At 39.5% G+C, this 19,549-nt stretch overlaps 1 protein-coding gene across 9 annotated transcripts in view; it reads left to right on the top strand.

Moving 5' to 3' along the window:
* The window catches only part of LOC127638392 (myocyte-specific enhancer factor 2C-like), a 92,836-nt gene that overhangs the window by 47,853 nt on the left and 25,434 nt on the right, over nt 1–19,549 (top strand). For all 9 annotated transcript variants that reach the window (XM_052119945.1, XM_052119930.1, XM_052119937.1 and 6 more), the window contains one exon: nt 1,070–1,273. In XM_052119945.1, coding sequence (XP_051975905.1) covers nt 1,070–1,273 — 204 coding nt within the window. The remainder of the gene's footprint in view (nt 1–1,069; nt 1,274–19,549) is intronic.

The following is a 19,549-nucleotide window of genomic DNA, read 5'->3' as shown; positions in this document are numbered from 1 at the left end:
GCAGATTGCTTTAGTGATAACAACATACGCAATATATTTTACAATATTATGCACTTTTACAATTTAATAAATAATGTATAGGTTGCCAGGGACATGTATCACATTCAAATTTGCACAGGGACATTTGATTACACTCAATAGTCAGAGGTGAAGAGTTTAGTGTTTTGGCCTCAAGGTTTCTCTGTGTTGTTTTTGTCATAAGCTGATCTGAGTTTGTGTGTGTGTGTGTGTGTGGTTTCTTTGACACTGCATTCAAGTGCTCAAGAGACATGAAATATATGAGGTCAGACCTATTTTCAGTGCTACTAATTTAGATGAGAAAATGCACTGAGAAGTCATTAAAAGCTACTAAAACACTCCATGGATGCGATAATCTTTGTGTGTGTGCATGAGTCTGTAGGTCTGTGCATCTCCTGAAAAGTTCATTTGCACACAGATGCACCACACAAAGAAAATTAGCCTCCCATAGAGTTTATTTCCTCAAGTAATACAGACTTTATATTCACCCCAATTTCTTTAACCTTTATTGTGATAGAAAAGTCTAATTATACTGTTGAACTTTTGTATTAGAGGGGCAGACAAAGTTACTGTCAAAGTATTAATTTTACATGAAGGGTTATTGAAGGGCATTTTGAGCATGTATGTAATATTTAAGTTATCAAAGCTATTTATATTCTTATGAATTTAGGAATAACAGCAAAAGGGAATTTATTATGTTATACTTAAAATAATGAATCTGTAAGATATCTATGTAATCGTGGTTGATTTATGAGAGGAAAGTGTCTTATTATGCTATTGTCTATTTTTCAGATAATTTGAAAGAGCACAAAGGAAAAGAAAGTAAAGTAGGTTGAAAGAAAGAAAAGTATTATTGATTTTCCAAAGAACACTGTATTTAGGACAACTCAAGAGTCAGGAATATTTAAGAGAATCAACTCGCTGAGCCAACACACACTCTCACACAGAGTAATCATCTCCATTTTTATGCCACCAACTAATTCTTTGTGCTTCAATTTCAGTTCAGCCAATGACCTTTATTTCATCCCCCTTTTTTTTTCTCTCAATCTAGGTGACGTTTACAAAGAGAAAGTTTGGCCTGATGAAGAAAGCCTATGAGCTGAGTGTGCTGTGTGACTGTGAGATCGCCCTCATTATTTTCAACAGTACCAACAAGCTCTTCCAGTATGCCAGCACAGATATGGACAAAGTATTGCTGAAATACACAGAATACAATGAGCCGCACGAGAGCAGGACCAACTCTGACATTGTGGAGGTGAGTTATCAGACAGACAGTTCTACATACAGTACATTAGCCTGACAGTATCACAACAGTACAATCTGATTGTTTGTTCATCTTAATGTATGTATATATATATATATATATATATATATATATATATATATATATATATATATATATATATATATATATACATATCACACAAGCAGGAGTGCGATATGGCCCTAAATCTGCACTGCTGTGATTACCTACGGCACTCTGCCTGCGACCGAATCATAGCAGTGCAGATTTAGGGCCATTTAGCACGATTGTGAGTGTGATATGGCTTATATACAACAGTTCAATGAACATCAATGAAAAACTTAATACGGTCAAAAACAAAGCATTTGTGCATGGAAATACTTTTTTACGCCACGGATCAGAATCTGCCGTTGCTAGTTCAAAACAAATGATGCGTCCAAACCTCTCAAAAACATCACTTTAGAACTACTAGTGTCTAACATGTTATTGGAGAAACAAGGATGTAAGTGTGTGTGTGTGTGTGTGTGTGTGTGAGAGAGAGAGAGAGAGAGAGAGAGAGAGAGAGAGGGAGAGAAAGAGAGTTAGGGAGCGTGTGTGATCACCGGATGATGATGCTCTAGTCTGTTAGTCAGCTTTCTGAAGATAGTATAATTTTGGTTAAATTCATCCTGTTTTCTCAGTGGAATAGCCATCTAAGCAGAGGTATTCCTCCATATTTCACGGTAATTGGTGCACAAGAGCCTTTCACTTTAGAAACCTCAATGTCCTCCAGGATTTTGAACAGTATTTCCTCTCCAATGTGGAAACTCCGGTAAGAGGTAAGCGCCTTGAGTCTGTGTAATTAATCAGTCTATTGTGTCTTTTAGCTGTGATGAGCCTTAATGCTTAAGTTGTTAGTTTAAAGCCGTATGAAGCTATTTCCTAGCTTTTAATACGAGTGATCACGGATTGCTGTTGAATGTAAACACCGAGTCATGCTGACTCACTTCACGTCCCTAACTGGCTCATATTACACACAAAAATTGTATTTTGCCACCACTTGCTGGCTAAAATATGTAATGTCACAAAATTAATTGTAAAGAGATATCTCTAAACACATCTGCACTGCTCTTACATTTTAGTTTAGAATGGCATGAACACAAGCGGAGTGATACACACAGTGAAGCGTCAGAGTGCTGATGGTGTGAGACGTCTCTTGTCCAATCAGATCCGAGTACCGGAAATAATTAAAAAACTAAACTAGGCATATGGTACATGTCACCATGTACCATATGTAGCCCAATGCTTGTCAATTAAAAGACTCTATGCAGAGAAACCCAAATATACTGAAAAAAGCCTTTAGATGTAGACTTTTAGACCCTGCAGCATCTCTGTGATAGTTATTTTAAAAAACAGTACATGACTATATCCATCCTATCTCCATCCGTGTCATGCTGTATCTCATTTCACTGCATTCACTTTTAAAACACCTGCTTTGACACCTGTATTTTTCAATCATCTTAACAATCCTAAAGGGACTCGAGCCTTAGAGACACATTGTCTGTTGGCTTCTATCTTTAAAGCTAAGCTGAGGTCAGGTTATGCTAAGCAATTGTAGCCGTCAGGAGGCAAACATCCAAAAGCACATTAAGCACAGAGGAAGCTGGTTATGTAATCCGTTTTCTGAGAGGTCACAACGTGTTTTGGCGAGCAAAGGTGACACTACATGGTTTGACAAGGTGGTGCCCTGAGGGGCTTAAGGGCTTAAAGAAGGTGTACCCGTTCATGATCCATGCCAACGTCGCAAGAACAGATCCACATCCACCTACAAAGTTAAAATTGTCCAACGAGTTTGAGAAGTGGGTTGTTCACAATCTAAGTGCAATCCAACAAGCTATTTTTATTTTAAGACACTCCTTTGCTTGTAGATTGCGTCAGACAAAACATTTGTCTACTTCTATTTTTTAATTCTGAAGTATTGTCACAAGTCTCATTCCCACTCATTTTGTGGTCCTAATCTCATCTACATTTCAGCTGTATGCACACATTTAAATTCTCTTCATCTTGATATTTTATTATATCACATATTCAGCAAGTTCTATGTGTAAACTTTCATATGCATCACATAGCAACTAGTTCCCCATCTCCTCTCATGATTTCTATTTCAGCAATTTATTCAGTTTGTTGCACTAGGAAATACCATTTCCAATCAATAGGTGGATTTTTAGACTACGGTCCTTGTTCTTCCTGCAATACATCAAAGTACAATTATAAAAATACACTCCAAGTATAAGAAGCTGTGCATGCAACTTTATTACAGTCTGAAGTAGATCTATACTTGAATACTGAATTTATTGTGAGTTTTAAAAAATAATTTATGCATTACTCTGATACATATATATTGTCTTATTTAATGCACATAAGGGTTGAGCAGGATGGCGTACTGTATGCTTCATTATGTGCATTGCAGTCAAAGCTCATAGCCTCTTCCTCATCACAATCCTCAGGACTCCACGACAGCGCATCCCTCTTCCTTCCCAGGTTTCGGCACCAGTGTAACAGTTCAGGAAAGGAGGATGCGGGAACTGGAGTAACAAGCAACACAATTTTAATCAAACTAAATATCAAACTGAACATAAACTGCAAAACAAACAAAGACGCACGCATACAAACTTCTTTGTGTGTGTCTCTCTTTCTCTAACTGGCGTCTCTCTACTTCTCCCCCTCCCGGCTGACTAGAACGATTCAGCACCGGGTGTGCATCCTCACGTCCCGGCCTCACCCTTCCTTCTCATCACAGCAATTGATATAGAATATTCACTTTACGCTGATGTAGTGGAACAATAAAGAAATAGAAATGTAATTTTTTTTTATTTTCTTGGATCATGAGGCTAGAATTTCTAAAGAAATGATCATGTACATTCATATTGATTCAAACACTTATGACTTTCTTTCTTCTGTGAAACATAAAAGGAGATGACGTTGTGCAGAATGATCAGTCTCTGTCACCATTCACTGTCTTTTTTATGGAACAAAGATGCAGTGAAAGTGAATGGTGATTGAGGCTTTCATTCTGTAAAACGTAATAACGTGAAATTGTTACCATTAGATTTTTTTTCCCCTAGTTTAACTCTTAAAGTTAAGTTTTATGGTGCAATCTGATGTATTTAGGTTGATTAAATTATGTTAAATAGTATTTTTGACTTGAAACAAATCAGTTCATTTAGATTTTATTACATGAAGGAAAATGTTTTGGTTAACTTTTTTTTATGTGCCTCCTTTTCATTGTATCTCCGTTTGTGTGGCATGGAACAGAGGAAGTCATATGTGTTTGTAACAACTATCATTTAATATCTTAAGGTCTCAGATTGTAAAATAACATTGTGAATGTTTATTCAGACTGGTTTTCACATTTTGAAACCTTTTAGAACAACTTCCGAGTGCTGCACTCCACTTTAAATGCAAGTCCTAAACATCACAGCTAGCTCTACCTTGGGAGAACAGAAAGCACTCCGGGAGAATCAGTGCATACAAACATCGAAGTGGAATGAGAATAAAAAATAACATAGTGAGACTTGCTCCCATCACCAAGCAACAGCTTTAGTGTAGCTTCTTTCCAATTTGCCAGATTTCGCTCTAGAGAAATCGATTCAAGGGTGGCTAAAGTGACGTTCTAACTGGATTTGTCGGCGAAGTGCCGAGCTCCTGCAGGGCCCTGTTTTTCTGCTGCTAGGTTACATCACGGCCAGGAGATGTGGGTGGTGGGAGGTAAAGAGGAACAAAGCAGATTTCCTGTTGTGATGGCAGGATGGGAACAAGGCCTTGGGGTGGGCCAGAGGGGAGCTTGAGATTGGGGTATCAGTTCAGCTTTGAGTTTTAGAGTGTGTGAGGGTTTGTGTGAAAGTGGCAGTGGCAGACTGGGAAGAGAAATCAGCACTGTATTTGAAATAAAAACCGGCTCAAAGTGTGTGTGTGTGGGGGGGGTGGGGGAGTATGGGGGGGTCATTAAGCCCCATTTCGCAGCCGGCCTACTGGGAAAAGTCCCAGTTCTCCCTATGGCTAGCCCCTGCATGTTGGAAACAGTCTCAGATGTGTACAGTACATACAAATTTTGCGTTGTTTAAATTAGCAGAAAATACACACACCCGTATAAAACACACAAATGCAAGCAATCTTTCCTGTCTTTGCCTGGAGTGCCTGTGGGGTGCAGTGGGAGGATAAGGAGAGGCAGTGGAGACGGGCGCAGCGTGTGGGTGTCTTGAAGAGCAGCCTGCTACATTAGCAATAAAGCTCCATGTAATTAGCATGTCTTTGGTTGATAATTAGCATTGTTGAGAGTGAGGCAGTGAGAGGCTTGCCCAGCCCCTTTAGCTCTGTTTATGAGAGGCTAGAGGCTTTTCTACTCTACTCCACTCTCCTTTTTTACCATAAATGACTTCCGTTGTTGCCCATTTTTATCTCAGCTTTCTTAGGTCAGGAAATTTTTCATTAAAAATGTGCTCTACATGCCATTCCCCATTTGGTATTGCCAGAGTATATATGAGCCTGATCTCATGAAAATTTGTGACTGTGGTGACAATTTGTGAAATGTCAACTAGATTGCACTAAAAGTGAAATACGTTTTTAAGGTTAATGTTCTATCGAGTTTAAATAACCTAAACATTATCGTTAAACGTTGCAACATTTTGTGGAGCTTCTATGCTTTCTACACTTTCGGGACGCTACTCGGGAGTCATATCCCAGACGTTTCCATCATCAGTTGAGCTACTGCTTAATTTGATCATGCTATGGAACATGCTTATAAATGTAATATTTATGTAATGAAAATGTTCAAATGGATCTCCTTAAAGTCAGTCATTATAGTAAAAGTGTTTTTATGTCATAAGATAACATGTTTGAAACAGGGCCAAAATTAAGTTTTTATGAACTCACATAGTCTGCATTTTTACTTTCTATGAAAGGGAATAAATGGGGTTGTTGTTTGTTTGTTTGTTGTTTTTGCGCCTCTTGTGTTAATTAAAAATATATGTTTTATAGTGTTTCTATGAGACCAGGTTATACATGGAAGAGGCAAGAAAGCTGAGAACAATGGAAAAAAACTGTTAATTACCTAAGTAAAAAAGATGATGGTATTTTAGAGTGATAGATTCATGGATCCTGACTCTGTTAAATTAAAACATTGTCACACACCAGAAAAAAATGTTTTATGGTTATGCAAAACATCAGAGTGTTAGGGTTACCTTGTCTTGTTTCACTGTTGCCCTTTTGTTTGCCATTTTTGTCACTTTTGCATTCCTTAGTTTTCACTTTTGTCCTTTGTTTAGCTCCACAGTCTCCCTGTTAGCGTTCTTGTTCTCTGTCATTGTTTTCACCTGTCCTCATTAGTTTACCATTGGTTTCTGTTCATTCACCTAGTTATCTTGTTTGAGTCCTGTTTGTTCATTGGTTCCTGTCTTCCCATGTCCACGTATTTAAACCCTGTCTGTTTGTTTAGTCACTGTCTATCGTTGTATGTTGTTAGCCTGGTATGTATCCTCCTGCCCGAGTTTTCTAGTTTATGTTTTGTTTCCCCATTGTGGGCTTTCCTTTGTGTTTTGCCTGTCTACTAGTCAATAAAGATAACTGCGTTTGGATCCTCAACCTTCGTCTGCCTTCGCTGCCTCATTCATAACAGAGCGATAGACCAAAACAATGGATCCAGCGGTTCTCGCGAGCAAGCTGCCGTCTGCTCAGTCTTAGGCAGGAAACCGTCCGGTGGAGGACCACATCCGCGATTTCCTCGCGATTGCGAGTGCCACCGAATTCCCTGACTCCGACCTGGTGGTGTTTTTCAGGCCAACCTGAATTGTGCGCTCCAGGAGCGGTTACCACCGTCGACGCGCGGCTGGACGCTCCTCGAGTTCATTGAAGAGACTCTGCTGGTCTGCGCTTCACCGTTCACTGTGGGCGTCATCGAAGAGAACCCTGCCACTCCTCCCACAGTGGTAACCCTCCATTCGCCCGTGGTTCGTCCCTTCATGCCTGCCTTGGTCAGCGAGCCAGCGCGGCCCTCTTCATCTGCCCGGAGGAGGGAGAGAAGACTGGCTTCCGCCTTCTGGCCCACGCCTGCCCCGGTCTTCGAGCCTGTGCCCAAGCCTTCCATGGTGAGCGAGCCTGCGCCAACGCATGTCACTGTGAGCGAGCCTGCGCCAAAGCATGTCACTGTGAGCGAGCCTGCGCCAACGCATGTCACTGTGAGCGAGCCTGCGCCAACGCATGTCACTGTGAGCGAGCCTGCGCCAACGCATGTCACTGTGAGCGAGCCTGAGTCCTCGTCAGCCACGGTGAGCGAGCCTGAGCCCTCGACCGTCCCCGAGCCAGCGCCTGTAGCCTCAAACGTCAATGAGCCAGTGCCTGTAGCCTCAGATATCCATGTGCCAGCGCCTGTGGCCTCGACCGCCCCCGAGCCAGCGCCTGTGGCCTCGACCGCCCCCGAGCCAGCGCCTGTGGCCTCGACCGCCCCCGAGCCAGCGCCTCCCGAGCTTTCCAGAGCTCCACCTTCCGAGCCACCCAGGGCTCCGCCTCCGAGTCTCCCGAGCCTCCTACGGCCCCGCCTCTCAAGCCTCTCGAGCCTTCCAGGGCTCCGCCTCCAGAGCCTCTTGAGCCTTCCGGGGCTCCTACTCTCGAGCCTCCCAGGGCTCCGCGTCTCAAGCCTCTCGAGCCTCCCAGGGCTCCGCCTCTGGGGCCTCCCAGGGCTCCGCCTCTCGGGCCTTCCAGGGCTCCGCCTCTCAAGCCTCTCGGGCCTTCCAGGGCTCCGCCTCTCAAGCCTCCGTAGCCTCCCACGGCTCCGCCTCCGGGACCTGTTCCTGTCCGATGGCCTCCTCCCAGGTCCCCTGGGCCGGCCCCTGCTCTGCGGCCATCTCCCAGACCACCTAGACCTGTCCCTGTCCAAAGGCCGCCTCCCAGGCCTCCTCGACCTGTCCCCGTCTTGTGGCCGTCTCCCAGGCCTCCTGTCCAGTCCTGCGGCCTCTTCCCAGGCCCCCTGACCCAGTCCCTGTCCAGTGGCCTCCCCCCAGGTTTACCAAACCGGTCCCTGCCCTGTGGCCAGCTCCCAGGCCTCCTGAACCTACCCTTGCCCTGTGGCCAGCTCCCAGACCACCTGAACCTGTCCTTGCCCTCTGTGCCCCCTTGGACTTCCTGCCTGCCCTTTGTTCCCCCCTGGACTTCCTGTCTGCCCATTGTTGTCCCCTGGACTGCCTGTCTGCCCCTCGTTGCCCCCTGGACTGCCTGTCTGCCCTTCGTTGCTCCCCTTGGTCTGTCTGCCCACCACAAGCTTCCCCCCCAGTTAATGGACATTTGTTCTTCCTGTTTTTTGTTTTGTCATTTTTGATCGTCTGGAATCCGATCCTTGAGGGGGGCTATGTTAGGGTTACCTTGTCTTGTTTCACTGTTGCCCTTTTGTTTGCCATTTGTCACTTTTGCATTCCTTAGTTTTCACTTTTGTCCTTTGTTTAGCTCCACAGTCTCCCTGTTAGCGTTCTTGTTCTCTGTCATTGTTTTCACCTGTCCTCATTAGTTTACCATTTGGTTTCTGTTCATTCACCTAGTTATCTTGTTTGAGTCCTGTTTGTTCATTGGTTCCTGTCTTCCCATGTCCACGTATTTAAACCCTGTCTGTTTGTTTAGTCACTGTCTATTGTTGTATGTTGTTAGCCTGGTATGTATCGTCCTGCCCGAGTTTTCTAGTTTATGTTTTGTTTCCCCATTGTGGGCTTTCCTTTGTGTTTTGCCTGTCTACTAGTCAATAAAGATAACTGTGTTTGGATCCTCAACCTTCGTCTGCCTTCGCTGCCTCATTCATAACACAGAGATTGCCAGCAGTGGCGGCCAGTCAGAGGAGGCAAGTGAGGCTCAGCCTCTGCAAAAATGTATTCAAAAAGAATGTTGTTTTAATCAGTTTACTTTAACAACTCAGATGCCTTTAATGCAAAAATATATTTTTCTTTGTATTTGATTTCATGCACTGTAGACAAGTGAGTTTAATCTACTGTATGAATCGGTATGAATGTCAGAGGAGACTGACAGCATAATACTCTCATTAGTAAAATGACCAATCAAAATGGATATTCAATTGGAGCAACGTCATCTGCTTCCATTCAAAAAACTTCCAAAAAATGACCAACGGAGGCTAAATTAAATTTACCTCCTTTAGCGTTCATAAACAATCATTATCAAAGCTAACAGTTCAAGCCAATACGCTTTCAGTATCGCATTTATGCTTCATCAAGCCTGCTTGTGTATAACATGACAGGTGAAGAGAAACTTTCAAAATATGCTAAAATATTAATACGATGGAATTAAAGTCATTGGAAGATCTAAAACATGTGAAAGACTGAACGACGTGATCATATATATATTTTGATGCAATGGAGGATGGAGTTCATTTACAAATACATTAGCCTGTTTGGTGAGTAGATGTACATGGAATGGGGCACTCCAGTAATTTATAAATGTTTGTCTTGATCATAGTCTGTAGCTAGCACTGCATCATTTGTTCCATTCGTTAGTTTTATTTACAAGTGTTGAGTTGGTGATCGGAAAGTGCTGAGTTGATGAGCAGAAAAAGTATTACACGTCTGTAGATATCAAGACAATTTAAGATATCAGAGGATATCATCTGATCTGTACGGGAGCGTAATTGCCAGCAAAAAACATATCATACTATTTTATATTTAGACCCACTGTAATATTTTATTAGCTTGATCTTTCTATACTAATTTATATATTTCCCTCTTCTGAAAATCTTGTCATGGACCACCACTGGTTGCCAGAAATAAACTCTATTTTTAATGTTTTTTTGTTTGTTTTTTTTTTGTTTTGTGTAGCTCTTCATACTTTAATAGAAGTACCTTTCCTAGCACGTTTTTCATTCACACAAAAAATCTTTAAAAGTCTCCTGCGTCGTAATTTCTGAGGCTAGATAAAAAGGTGGGAAGGTCCAGATAATTACACCTTAAGTACTGAAGAAAGAACAAATTACAAGCGCTTTTGTAAGGTACAATTAGCTAGTTTCAGATTAGCAGGAGGAACAACAAAAACACAACAACATGGTTTGGTTGTCAAAATGCTCTGCTTTGCACTGTTAAAATGCAGAGTTTATTTGGCAGGAGATTGAAACTTTAACAGACATAGATTTCCCATAATGGTGCCAGTCTACCCAACAGGTGAGAAGCATTGTAGTTCAGCTGAGGTGGTTTAAACTTTATTCACGATAGCGCCAGCTTTGGTTTTTAAAGCTGGATAAAGCTACTAGATCCCATCTGATTTTCAACAACTCATGTTGTCTGGGGTTTGTTGTCTACTGATTGTTTTTGGAAATATACTTTTTGTCAGCGGAACGATCCTAAAACACTTTAAACTGCAGTACAGCCTATTGAAGAGACTGAACGTCTTTCCCTTATGATCTCATTGCCAATCACATCAATAAATAAAGATGGCGCTGCTGTGAATAAGGTCTATTGGTCTATATGTGTGAGCATACACATATATAAATACTGTACATGCATACACATATTTATATCCCTTTTTGAACAAGATTTAGGATTAGTATTTTGATACTCACCTGTTTCATTATTATTTTATTTACTAGTTGTACAATGTAGAAAGTCGTGAATTGTTGAAAATGTCAGTCACAGTCAATAGGGGTCTGCCAATTATTGATCATGAACAATTCTTTGGGTAAAATCATCAAATTAGGTGTTAAACATAATTTTTATGAACTTAAACATCATTACAAATTGCTGTATGTAAATTAGGACTGTCGATTTAACTTGTTTTAGTGTGATTAATTATATAAAAATTAAGTATTAAAAAAATTAGTTTATGATGCGCCATCATAGTACAGATTTTCCATGTTTTCAGGAATTCATGTTTGAAGTAGGCTTACATGTGTTATTACTAACCGCGTCAATAGCTGGCAGCACGCCTCATCAAACTAGCAGCACAGCCACAGAATAAGAGCTGCTCACTTAGGAGGAAGCACAACAGGTTGGTGAAGGAATTTTGAGACGCATTTTTCAAAGTTTCCACTTTTAACTTGAGATAGTGTCCAAAAAATTAGCCGTTTATGATGCTGACTACCAGTGATATGCTCCAAACACATCTGTCTGTGGCACACAAATGTACATAGAGCGACAATTAAAAATTATTATTAACTTTTCATTTCCCACAATAATGCAATTTATTTATATTAATTTGAATCTGTATTATATTTATCATAGGCCCTAATGTAAATACATTAATATGGTGCTATTCACCGATTATTATTGGCCTTGTGTAAATGTCAGCAGACTCAGTACTCAATGTTATACAATATGAAATGGGTCCCTGCTCATCTTTCTATCTACTATGAGGTTCAGGAATTGAAAAAGTTTAGAGACCCCTGCTTTAGACAAAAGCTAACTAATAATAAACATATTTTAAGGTTTACATATTTTGTTGCATTATTAAATTTTAAATTTTTTTTGATTGAGGTCAGTATATTATAAAATTAGGCTTGAAGAAGGGCAAAACCTGGAAGAGATTAACATGAATGTGACAGAAAAGAAGCACATTGTGGCTGCTTGGTAAACTCATGTCAACACTCACACATGGATTGAGAGTGTGAATAGGACACAAACACTTGAGAGTTCGCCAAACCCACCCATCGTAGATCAGCTTCATCTGAACAGCTGACTTTTAATCTTCTCTCTTCTCACACCACCACAACTTCTGAATGAAAGTGCAATAGAAAGTAGCGCTTTTAGCTGTAGGCACAGGGAGACTGAGAGAGAGAACGTCAGGGAGGGAGGCTGGTGATTATTTCCAAAGGTCACACTGTTAATGACTACCTGCATGGTTAATGAGATTTTGCAAAGCTCAGATCAGAGAGAGGGAAATATTTGTGTATACCACCACTGATCCACTACCGCACACACAAACGTGCTTTTAATCATGCGAAGAGTCAATACGTTTATGGTAATTAGCCGAGTGATATACAAGCCATCATTCAAGCAGGATGTTTTTGCCAGAATTTGGGATTAAACCCTGAAGAGGCTTTGTCTAGTTAAGCAAATAAACCTTGTGACATAGTCAACAGTGCAGGGATTGTGGAAAACAATGCCTATATCACCAACAGGATGCAAGGGGAGTGCTGAAGTAAGTCTTTATTATACCCACATGTCTTCATTTGTTTATTAAGCCTTGGTTGCCTTAATGTACTAAAGATACTGTCATTCAAACAAAGACACAATATTCAGAGATACAAATCAGAGATTATTCTAGTAACACTTGCTATGCAGCCTGTAATAATAGGGGTGCAAATCAGACGTTTCATCACGATACAATCTTATATAGATTATTTTGGCCTGTGATCCGATATTTGCCGATATTTCAAAGTCTGCCACAATACAATTTCGATTTGATTCAGGGACCTGCGATCAATATTCCGATATTATGTGTCTATTTTACGCAATCCATTAAAAATTTGTGCCCTCAAATTCAACCAAAATATAATCTGAATATTTTATTGAGCTCTCTGAAAAGTGCAAATTTAGTATCCACATTGGGACATCCACAACAAAATAAGGTAGTTCAAATGTTGAAAAAAATGATATAGATAATAATATAAAAAATCAAGTGACACACAAGTGATCATCAATTGATTGATTACAGCTTATTTTTCAGTTTAATCCAATTCAAAGAACTTGTTTCCAACTAGCCATGCTCTCTGTGGTTCTCTTGGCTACAACTTCCACAGTTGCAATGACAAATTCTGTTACAGTTAACTGGGATAAATGCAAGTAAGGGTGTTGATGTGCAGATGTGTAAAATCTTATAACTGATGCTGGAGCTGGGCAGCAGGCGATTTCTCTTTCCCTCATTAGTGCTGTTCAGAATGTCTGCATTGTCAAGACGTTTCACATGATGGTTGAACTGCTCCATGGTACTTTTAAATATCAAATTCTCGTGTAAATTTCAAATTGGTCACATGCGCAATGATATCGATGGAAGCCTGAATTAATTGCGCATGTGAGCTGCTCTACGTTTTTCACGAGAGCTCGCATTTTAAAGAATGCCCAATTGACATGCACTGATCATGTCATTGGTCTGGAGCTTGCATTTCCAGGAAAGCTCGGTTGATGCATGCACAGATAGCATAGCACAATTTGGCTTCACAGATCCTGTACATATCCTTGTCCCACATGAAAAACGTATTTAGTGCTCATAAAGTGAAATTAATGTAATAAGGTTGCTTCATCGCTTGACAGAAATGCGTACAGACTTGGATGACGTGAGAGTATTGAAATAAAAGTGCATCTTTAAAAAAATTCTATACTGATATTTACGGATTGTATTGATAACATTAGATCATTGGTTATTGGATCAATGTATCGATCCAGATTGATGGACCGTTACACCCCTAATATATAATGCATAATAAAGTGCATTGCAAATATTTCATAATGACTTACAATACACTTTATAATCAGTGGTATATTCTTGTATTGTATTGCAAGTATAAATATTGGACATAATCATTTACTATATACATATTTTAAACATGTAAAATAATTCAAACAAAGACACAATATTCAGTTATTCTGGTAACAATTTCTATGAAGCCAGTATTAGAGAGGTGTAAGTAATGTATTATAATTAGGGCTGTCAATCGATTAAAATGTTTTATTAAATTCATTACATGGTGTCCCGGTTAATTAATCGCGATTAAACGCAGATACAAATATTTGCTGAGAAAGCCCCTCATATAACAATAACTCAATATATAATGATGAAATAATGATTATCTGAAATATTCAGATAATTAAAATGTATTACATTCTTGTAGCAGAAGAGTTAATAATAAGACAATACAAAATTGGCTTTAGAATACAATGTATTATTTACTACCATATTATTGATCATAAGTCAATCATTGGCATACAGTTCACAGCAATCCATTTCACAAGTTAATTCATCAATCAGTTCGAGATTTATTATGAGGGCTTGTTTAAGAGCCTGTCAGACATGCTTGTGTAGCGTCTTGGGTGTGTTGTATCATAAACATAAAATGTTTAGGTCACTGTGTCAAGTTAAATATAGTTTAATACTCAATCTTTAAACACATCTTGAGATCCTTTAGTTCGGATTTGCACTCCATCAAGTGTTTTGAACGCAAGAACGTAACGCATGTCTGTGTTGTTCTGCTGCTCAAGTGTGTTTTTCTTCACTGTATAAACTGCACATTGCCATGCAGCTGAAGTTTCACTTACTGCCCTCTGGAGAAAATAGGTGGTACTACAAGCATGCATTTGTCAGGAATCTTCCATATTACGGTCTTAGGGCATTGCGATTAATGGCGTACATTTTTTTAACACGTTAATTTTAGTCAAATTAATCGCACTGAATTAACGCGTTAAATCGACAGCCCTAATTATAATGCATTCATAACATGTTAAGCATAAAATGATGTGTTATACCTTGTGTTATGATGCATTATACTAATTAAAGATGCAATCACAAATAGTTAAATATTATAATGTATTATAACTGTAATTACAATTATTTGCAAAAAAAAAGTATTACTAATACAACCCCAATTCTATAAAGTTGTGACAGTATGAAACATGCGAATAAAAACAAAAAGTATTGATTTGTAAATTATATTCAGCCTTTACCATATTGACTACACATTATTTGATGTTTTACCTTGTGAATTTCAAGAACACGTGGCAAAAAAGTTCAGATGGGGCAATTTAAGACTGAAAAAAATTTACACGTTTAAATAACAAGGTGATGTGAATCAGGAGGTATTAAACAGGTGTATAATATAGTTAAAAGATTCAAGGACATGATGAAAACCATTTCTGAATGTGCGTGATCTCTGATCCCTCAGACACCACTGACTTTAAAACATCATTCATCTGTAATGGATATCATGGCTTGGGATTACTTTAGTAAACTTTTATTAGTCAACACCACTTGGCGCTGCATCCACAGATGCAAGTTAAGACTTTACTATGCAAAGCAGAAGCCCTACATCAACACTGTCCAGAAGTGCTCCCGACTTCTCTGGGCTCAGTCTCATCTTAGATGGAAAGTAGTGTTTTTGGTCTGAAGAATCCACATTTCAAAAAGTTTTTGAAAAACACAGCCGTCGTGTTATCCGGGGCAAAGAGGAAAAGGGCCATCCAAGCTGTTATTAGCATCAGGTTAAAAAGCCAGTGTCTGTATGGGCCAGGGGTGTGTCAGTGCCCATGACATGGGTAACTCTGACATCTGTGAGAACACCATGAAAGCAGATGGATATGTACAATTTTGGAGCAACATATACTGCCATCCAGCACCGTCGTTTCCATGGAAGTTCCTGCATTTTCCAGCAGGACAGCTTCAATAGTGCATGGCTCTGTAAGCAGAGAGTGTGAGAGCTAGATTGCCCTGCCTGCAGTCCTGACCTGTCTCCAATTGATAATGTTTATCTCGTTATGAAGCTCACCATACGGCTACGAATACCCCGTACAACTGTGCAGCTAAACGGCTACATAATGGATGAATGGGGGAAAATTCCACTTTCTAAACTTAACAAACTTGTGTCTTCAGTGCCCAAATGCTTAATAAGTGTTATTAGAAGAAATGGTGATGTTTCACAGTGGTAAACACTTGACTGTCCCAACTTTTTTGGAGTGTGTTGCATTTTGGGGAAAAAACTATGAAATTCACAGTAAAGCATCATGTGTAGTTGCAGAGCTTTCAGTAGTGCAAAGGGGGATTATAATTTACAAATCACTCATTTTAGTTTTTATTATTTTCATCATTTTTGTTTTTATAAATTGTCATACTGTTCCAACTTTTTCAGAATTGGGGTTGTATATTAGGCATTAAAAATGCATACAGTACAATATATATATAGGCTTTTAAGAAGTCTTTATATTGTGCTGTGCTATATTATAGGTTGATTTAGCTTCTTGCATACCATGATGTTGTAGAAGTCTTTACAGTCAGGTCAGGTTTACAGTCCTATAGACCCTTGATATGTTGAAAAATAACTAAAATTTGACAGGCATGTGAGACCACTCCTGAGCCTTCAAAGCAGATTGCATCAATCAGACGGTGAAGAGCAGCACCCCCAGATCTAGTTCAGATCATGTTGACCCCACAGCTTTCCAATAACTTCTGCCTCAAAACTGCTGGATGTCAATGAGGAAAAATCAAGAACATTTTGTCTGCCTCTCTCTCTTTCTCCATCCCTGTCTCTTTTTCTCTCTGTCCAAATCTCTCATGTTTCTCTACACTTCCCTCTGATTGGAAACAGCTGCAAAGAAGCTATGGCAACACATTAAAAATGAGTGCATTTCAGATGTGTTCAAATTAGGAGCCCCTTCCTCTCCCCCTTCCTCCCTCCATTTGTGTGTGTAGTGTGGGTCTGTGTGTGTGTGTGTGTTTTTTTTAGTATCCTTCCCCTAATAAATGTCTCAAAACTGTAGTGGTCTAAAAATAGTGTGCTGTGTTGCTAAATTTAGCACTTGGCTTATTGTGCTTGTGAAGCAGTTGGAGAAGAATAGGCATGGAGAGACAGGGTAAGCTAGTCTCTATTTATTCAACAACTTGTGATGAGTCCTCTGGTGAACTGCTCCCCTTGGATTTCAGTCTCCCCTCCACTGCCAGACATGGGGGTGCCACTAAACATCTGATCCCAGAGATAAAACTGTTGTTATTTATAGATTTTTAATGACTCTATATTTAATGAAAATAAAAGTCTTGTTCTGGCTGAGAAAAGCCTAGTTTGCCAAAACTACAAAAAAATGCATAGAGAAACCTTGGATGACTTTTCCATAGCTTCCAAGTGACAAAAGTAAAATGACTTTTATACAAGTAAAAGTTAATGTAATGAGGGGTCAGTCATCCACTAAGTAACAATATACATTTATTACACGGCTCTCTGTAATATTCAATTCTGATAGGTAAGTGGCGCCATCCATGGTAAGATATTGGTCCGTAACCATGCACATTCGGGGATTAAAACGTATCAAACCGCTCATCCAGGTACATTTTCCCTTACTTATATAATCAAGATTAATAATTGACTTTTTTTTTTTTATTATTTTCTGATTCAACAAATTTCTTAAACAAAGTTCAGCTCATCTTAACTTTGCTATATAATCCATATTACCAGGAAATGAAAGGCATAGGCTGATCTTCAGATATAACCCCAAAGTTTAAGATAAAAGAAGCAAGGCTGTCCTCTCTGGTTGTCCATCATACTGTCAGAATGAGCGATCTATTTCAGTATGTGGGTGTAGATGGCAGTGTCCCATCCCACAGGGTGTGAAGTGTGTGGAAACACAAGGTCATGCCAGAGAGGTCAGATTCCTGTGCATTGTTCCTCAAAACCCTCTGCCCCTTCCTGTAATGCAGCTGCTTGATAAGAACCCCTACAGACAAAGGCTGATAACTGATGTGTGTGTATGTATTGCATGTGTGTTCGCATTGTAACTCATCATGTCCATAAAAAGGATTGCAGCCCTTTGTCCATATGGGAATATGAGTGTGTGCATGTTAGGTGTCCTTCTGTCCGTCTAGAAGTTAAAAAAAAGACAAAGACATAATCAGCATGTTTCAAATAGAAAGATGGCCTTGGTATAAGCACCCCTTTATTTAGCTTGACTGAGTGCCATTGTGTGCATGTATGGGATGGTACATTAGGTCATATGAATGACTTGACTGTCTCTCTTACTAATACAGTCATGGAGAGAGAATATGAGATGACATGCTTCATGGTCATGCAATGTACAGACTTAATCAACTGACAGGCTTATGGAAAACATTGCACAAATGTTCTATGGCTTTTCACATTGTTTAGAAGGTAGTTTTGTGTGAACATCAACTATAGACCCTAAAGAAAGAAATGAAAGATACCCTTTTGAGCATTGACTTTATGGTTAAATGGGCAATAATATGTCACTGAACTAAGAAAGTATGACTTTTTTCATGTTAACCACACTTTCACCTGTTTATTTTTCACAGGTAATTTTCCTCTAATTTATTTAGTTTATCATAATTATTAATACTGACGCTGTACTCTGAAGCTTGTAGATTGTATTTCTCTCTGTGTCATTTCAGTCATGCCTTTGTTTTGAGAATAACCTACATTTTAGAAATGCCTGAATGGAGTATTTTTAATGGATAGAAATTTTCCTGTCGTTCATCCATTGCGAACTACAGACAGCTTTAATTAGGTGGTTAATGTATGATATTACCATTACTTAACCATTATTTATATTAACCATTTGATTGGTGGCCTATAGTTTGTCCCTTTGATGTTTGATTACAGTGTATATGGGGATGGGCTCAGTGCAAGCAAATTACAGTAAAGTAGACATGCATGGTTTTAGGAGTGAAGAGTTGCCCATTTCCAAAAGCCTAAGAGGCCTGATGGAACAGTTTAAAAAAGAATTATCTTTTATGATACTCCACCTCACACTAATGTTATGCTGTACACAGATACACAGATAATCACATATGGAGCCCATGTCCCTTATCATCTACATCCGTGTCACTACACGTTCATAACGTATTCAAACCACACTTAATGAAATGGTGGCTTCCCTGCTTTCACTCCAGCCATCTGCTTCCAATAAGGTCAAGACAGACTGGCTCTCTCCCTGAATTTCTAAATTCACATGTGCAACAGAAGCAAGAAACTCTGCGGTCCCCCAGAAGAATTGAAAAAGGCACAGGGTTTTCGTTGAGTATGGATTTGCAAAACAATTTTGGATAGGGATGAGTATTGCAAAGGAATACAAACATCATTGAACAATTCTGTTTACAGAATAATTCTGTTAACAGTTATTTTAATAAAGATTAGGGGGGAAATGACAATGTTTGGAAAGCAAATCTTATTGTGTTTGCTCTGCAGCCAAACCCGGTTTCATCAGGTCTGGTTCAATGGGGCGCTTCAGGGTGCTAAGCCACCTTAATTGTATAATGTTTGTGCTTAATTACGTCTTCACGTTAACTACTAGCACTCCCACTAAATTCAGAAGCACCCTCAGATATTTTGATCTGGAACCAAACTAAGTGTCATGACAAGTCGTAATTATTAGTACAAGATGGTGAAATCATAAGAAATTGTATAAGTTACATGCTTAAGTTATATTACTCCCATGAGAAAAATAAATGAACCAGCGAACAATATTACTAGGCCTACTAAACACTTAAACCTACAATTAAACCTAAAATTGTATGCCTGTACTGTTGCTCCCAATACAAGTTGCTCCCAATGGCAGGCTAGCG

The sequence above is a fragment of the Xyrauchen texanus genome, chromosome 4, assembly GCF_025860055.1.
Source record: "Xyrauchen texanus isolate HMW12.3.18 chromosome 4, RBS_HiC_50CHRs, whole genome shotgun sequence".
Classification (NCBI taxonomy): domain Eukaryota; kingdom Metazoa; phylum Chordata; class Actinopteri; order Cypriniformes; family Catostomidae; genus Xyrauchen; species Xyrauchen texanus.
The sequence above is the reverse complement of the archived record's forward strand: the minus strand, read 5'-3'. Positions and strand labels throughout refer to the sequence as shown.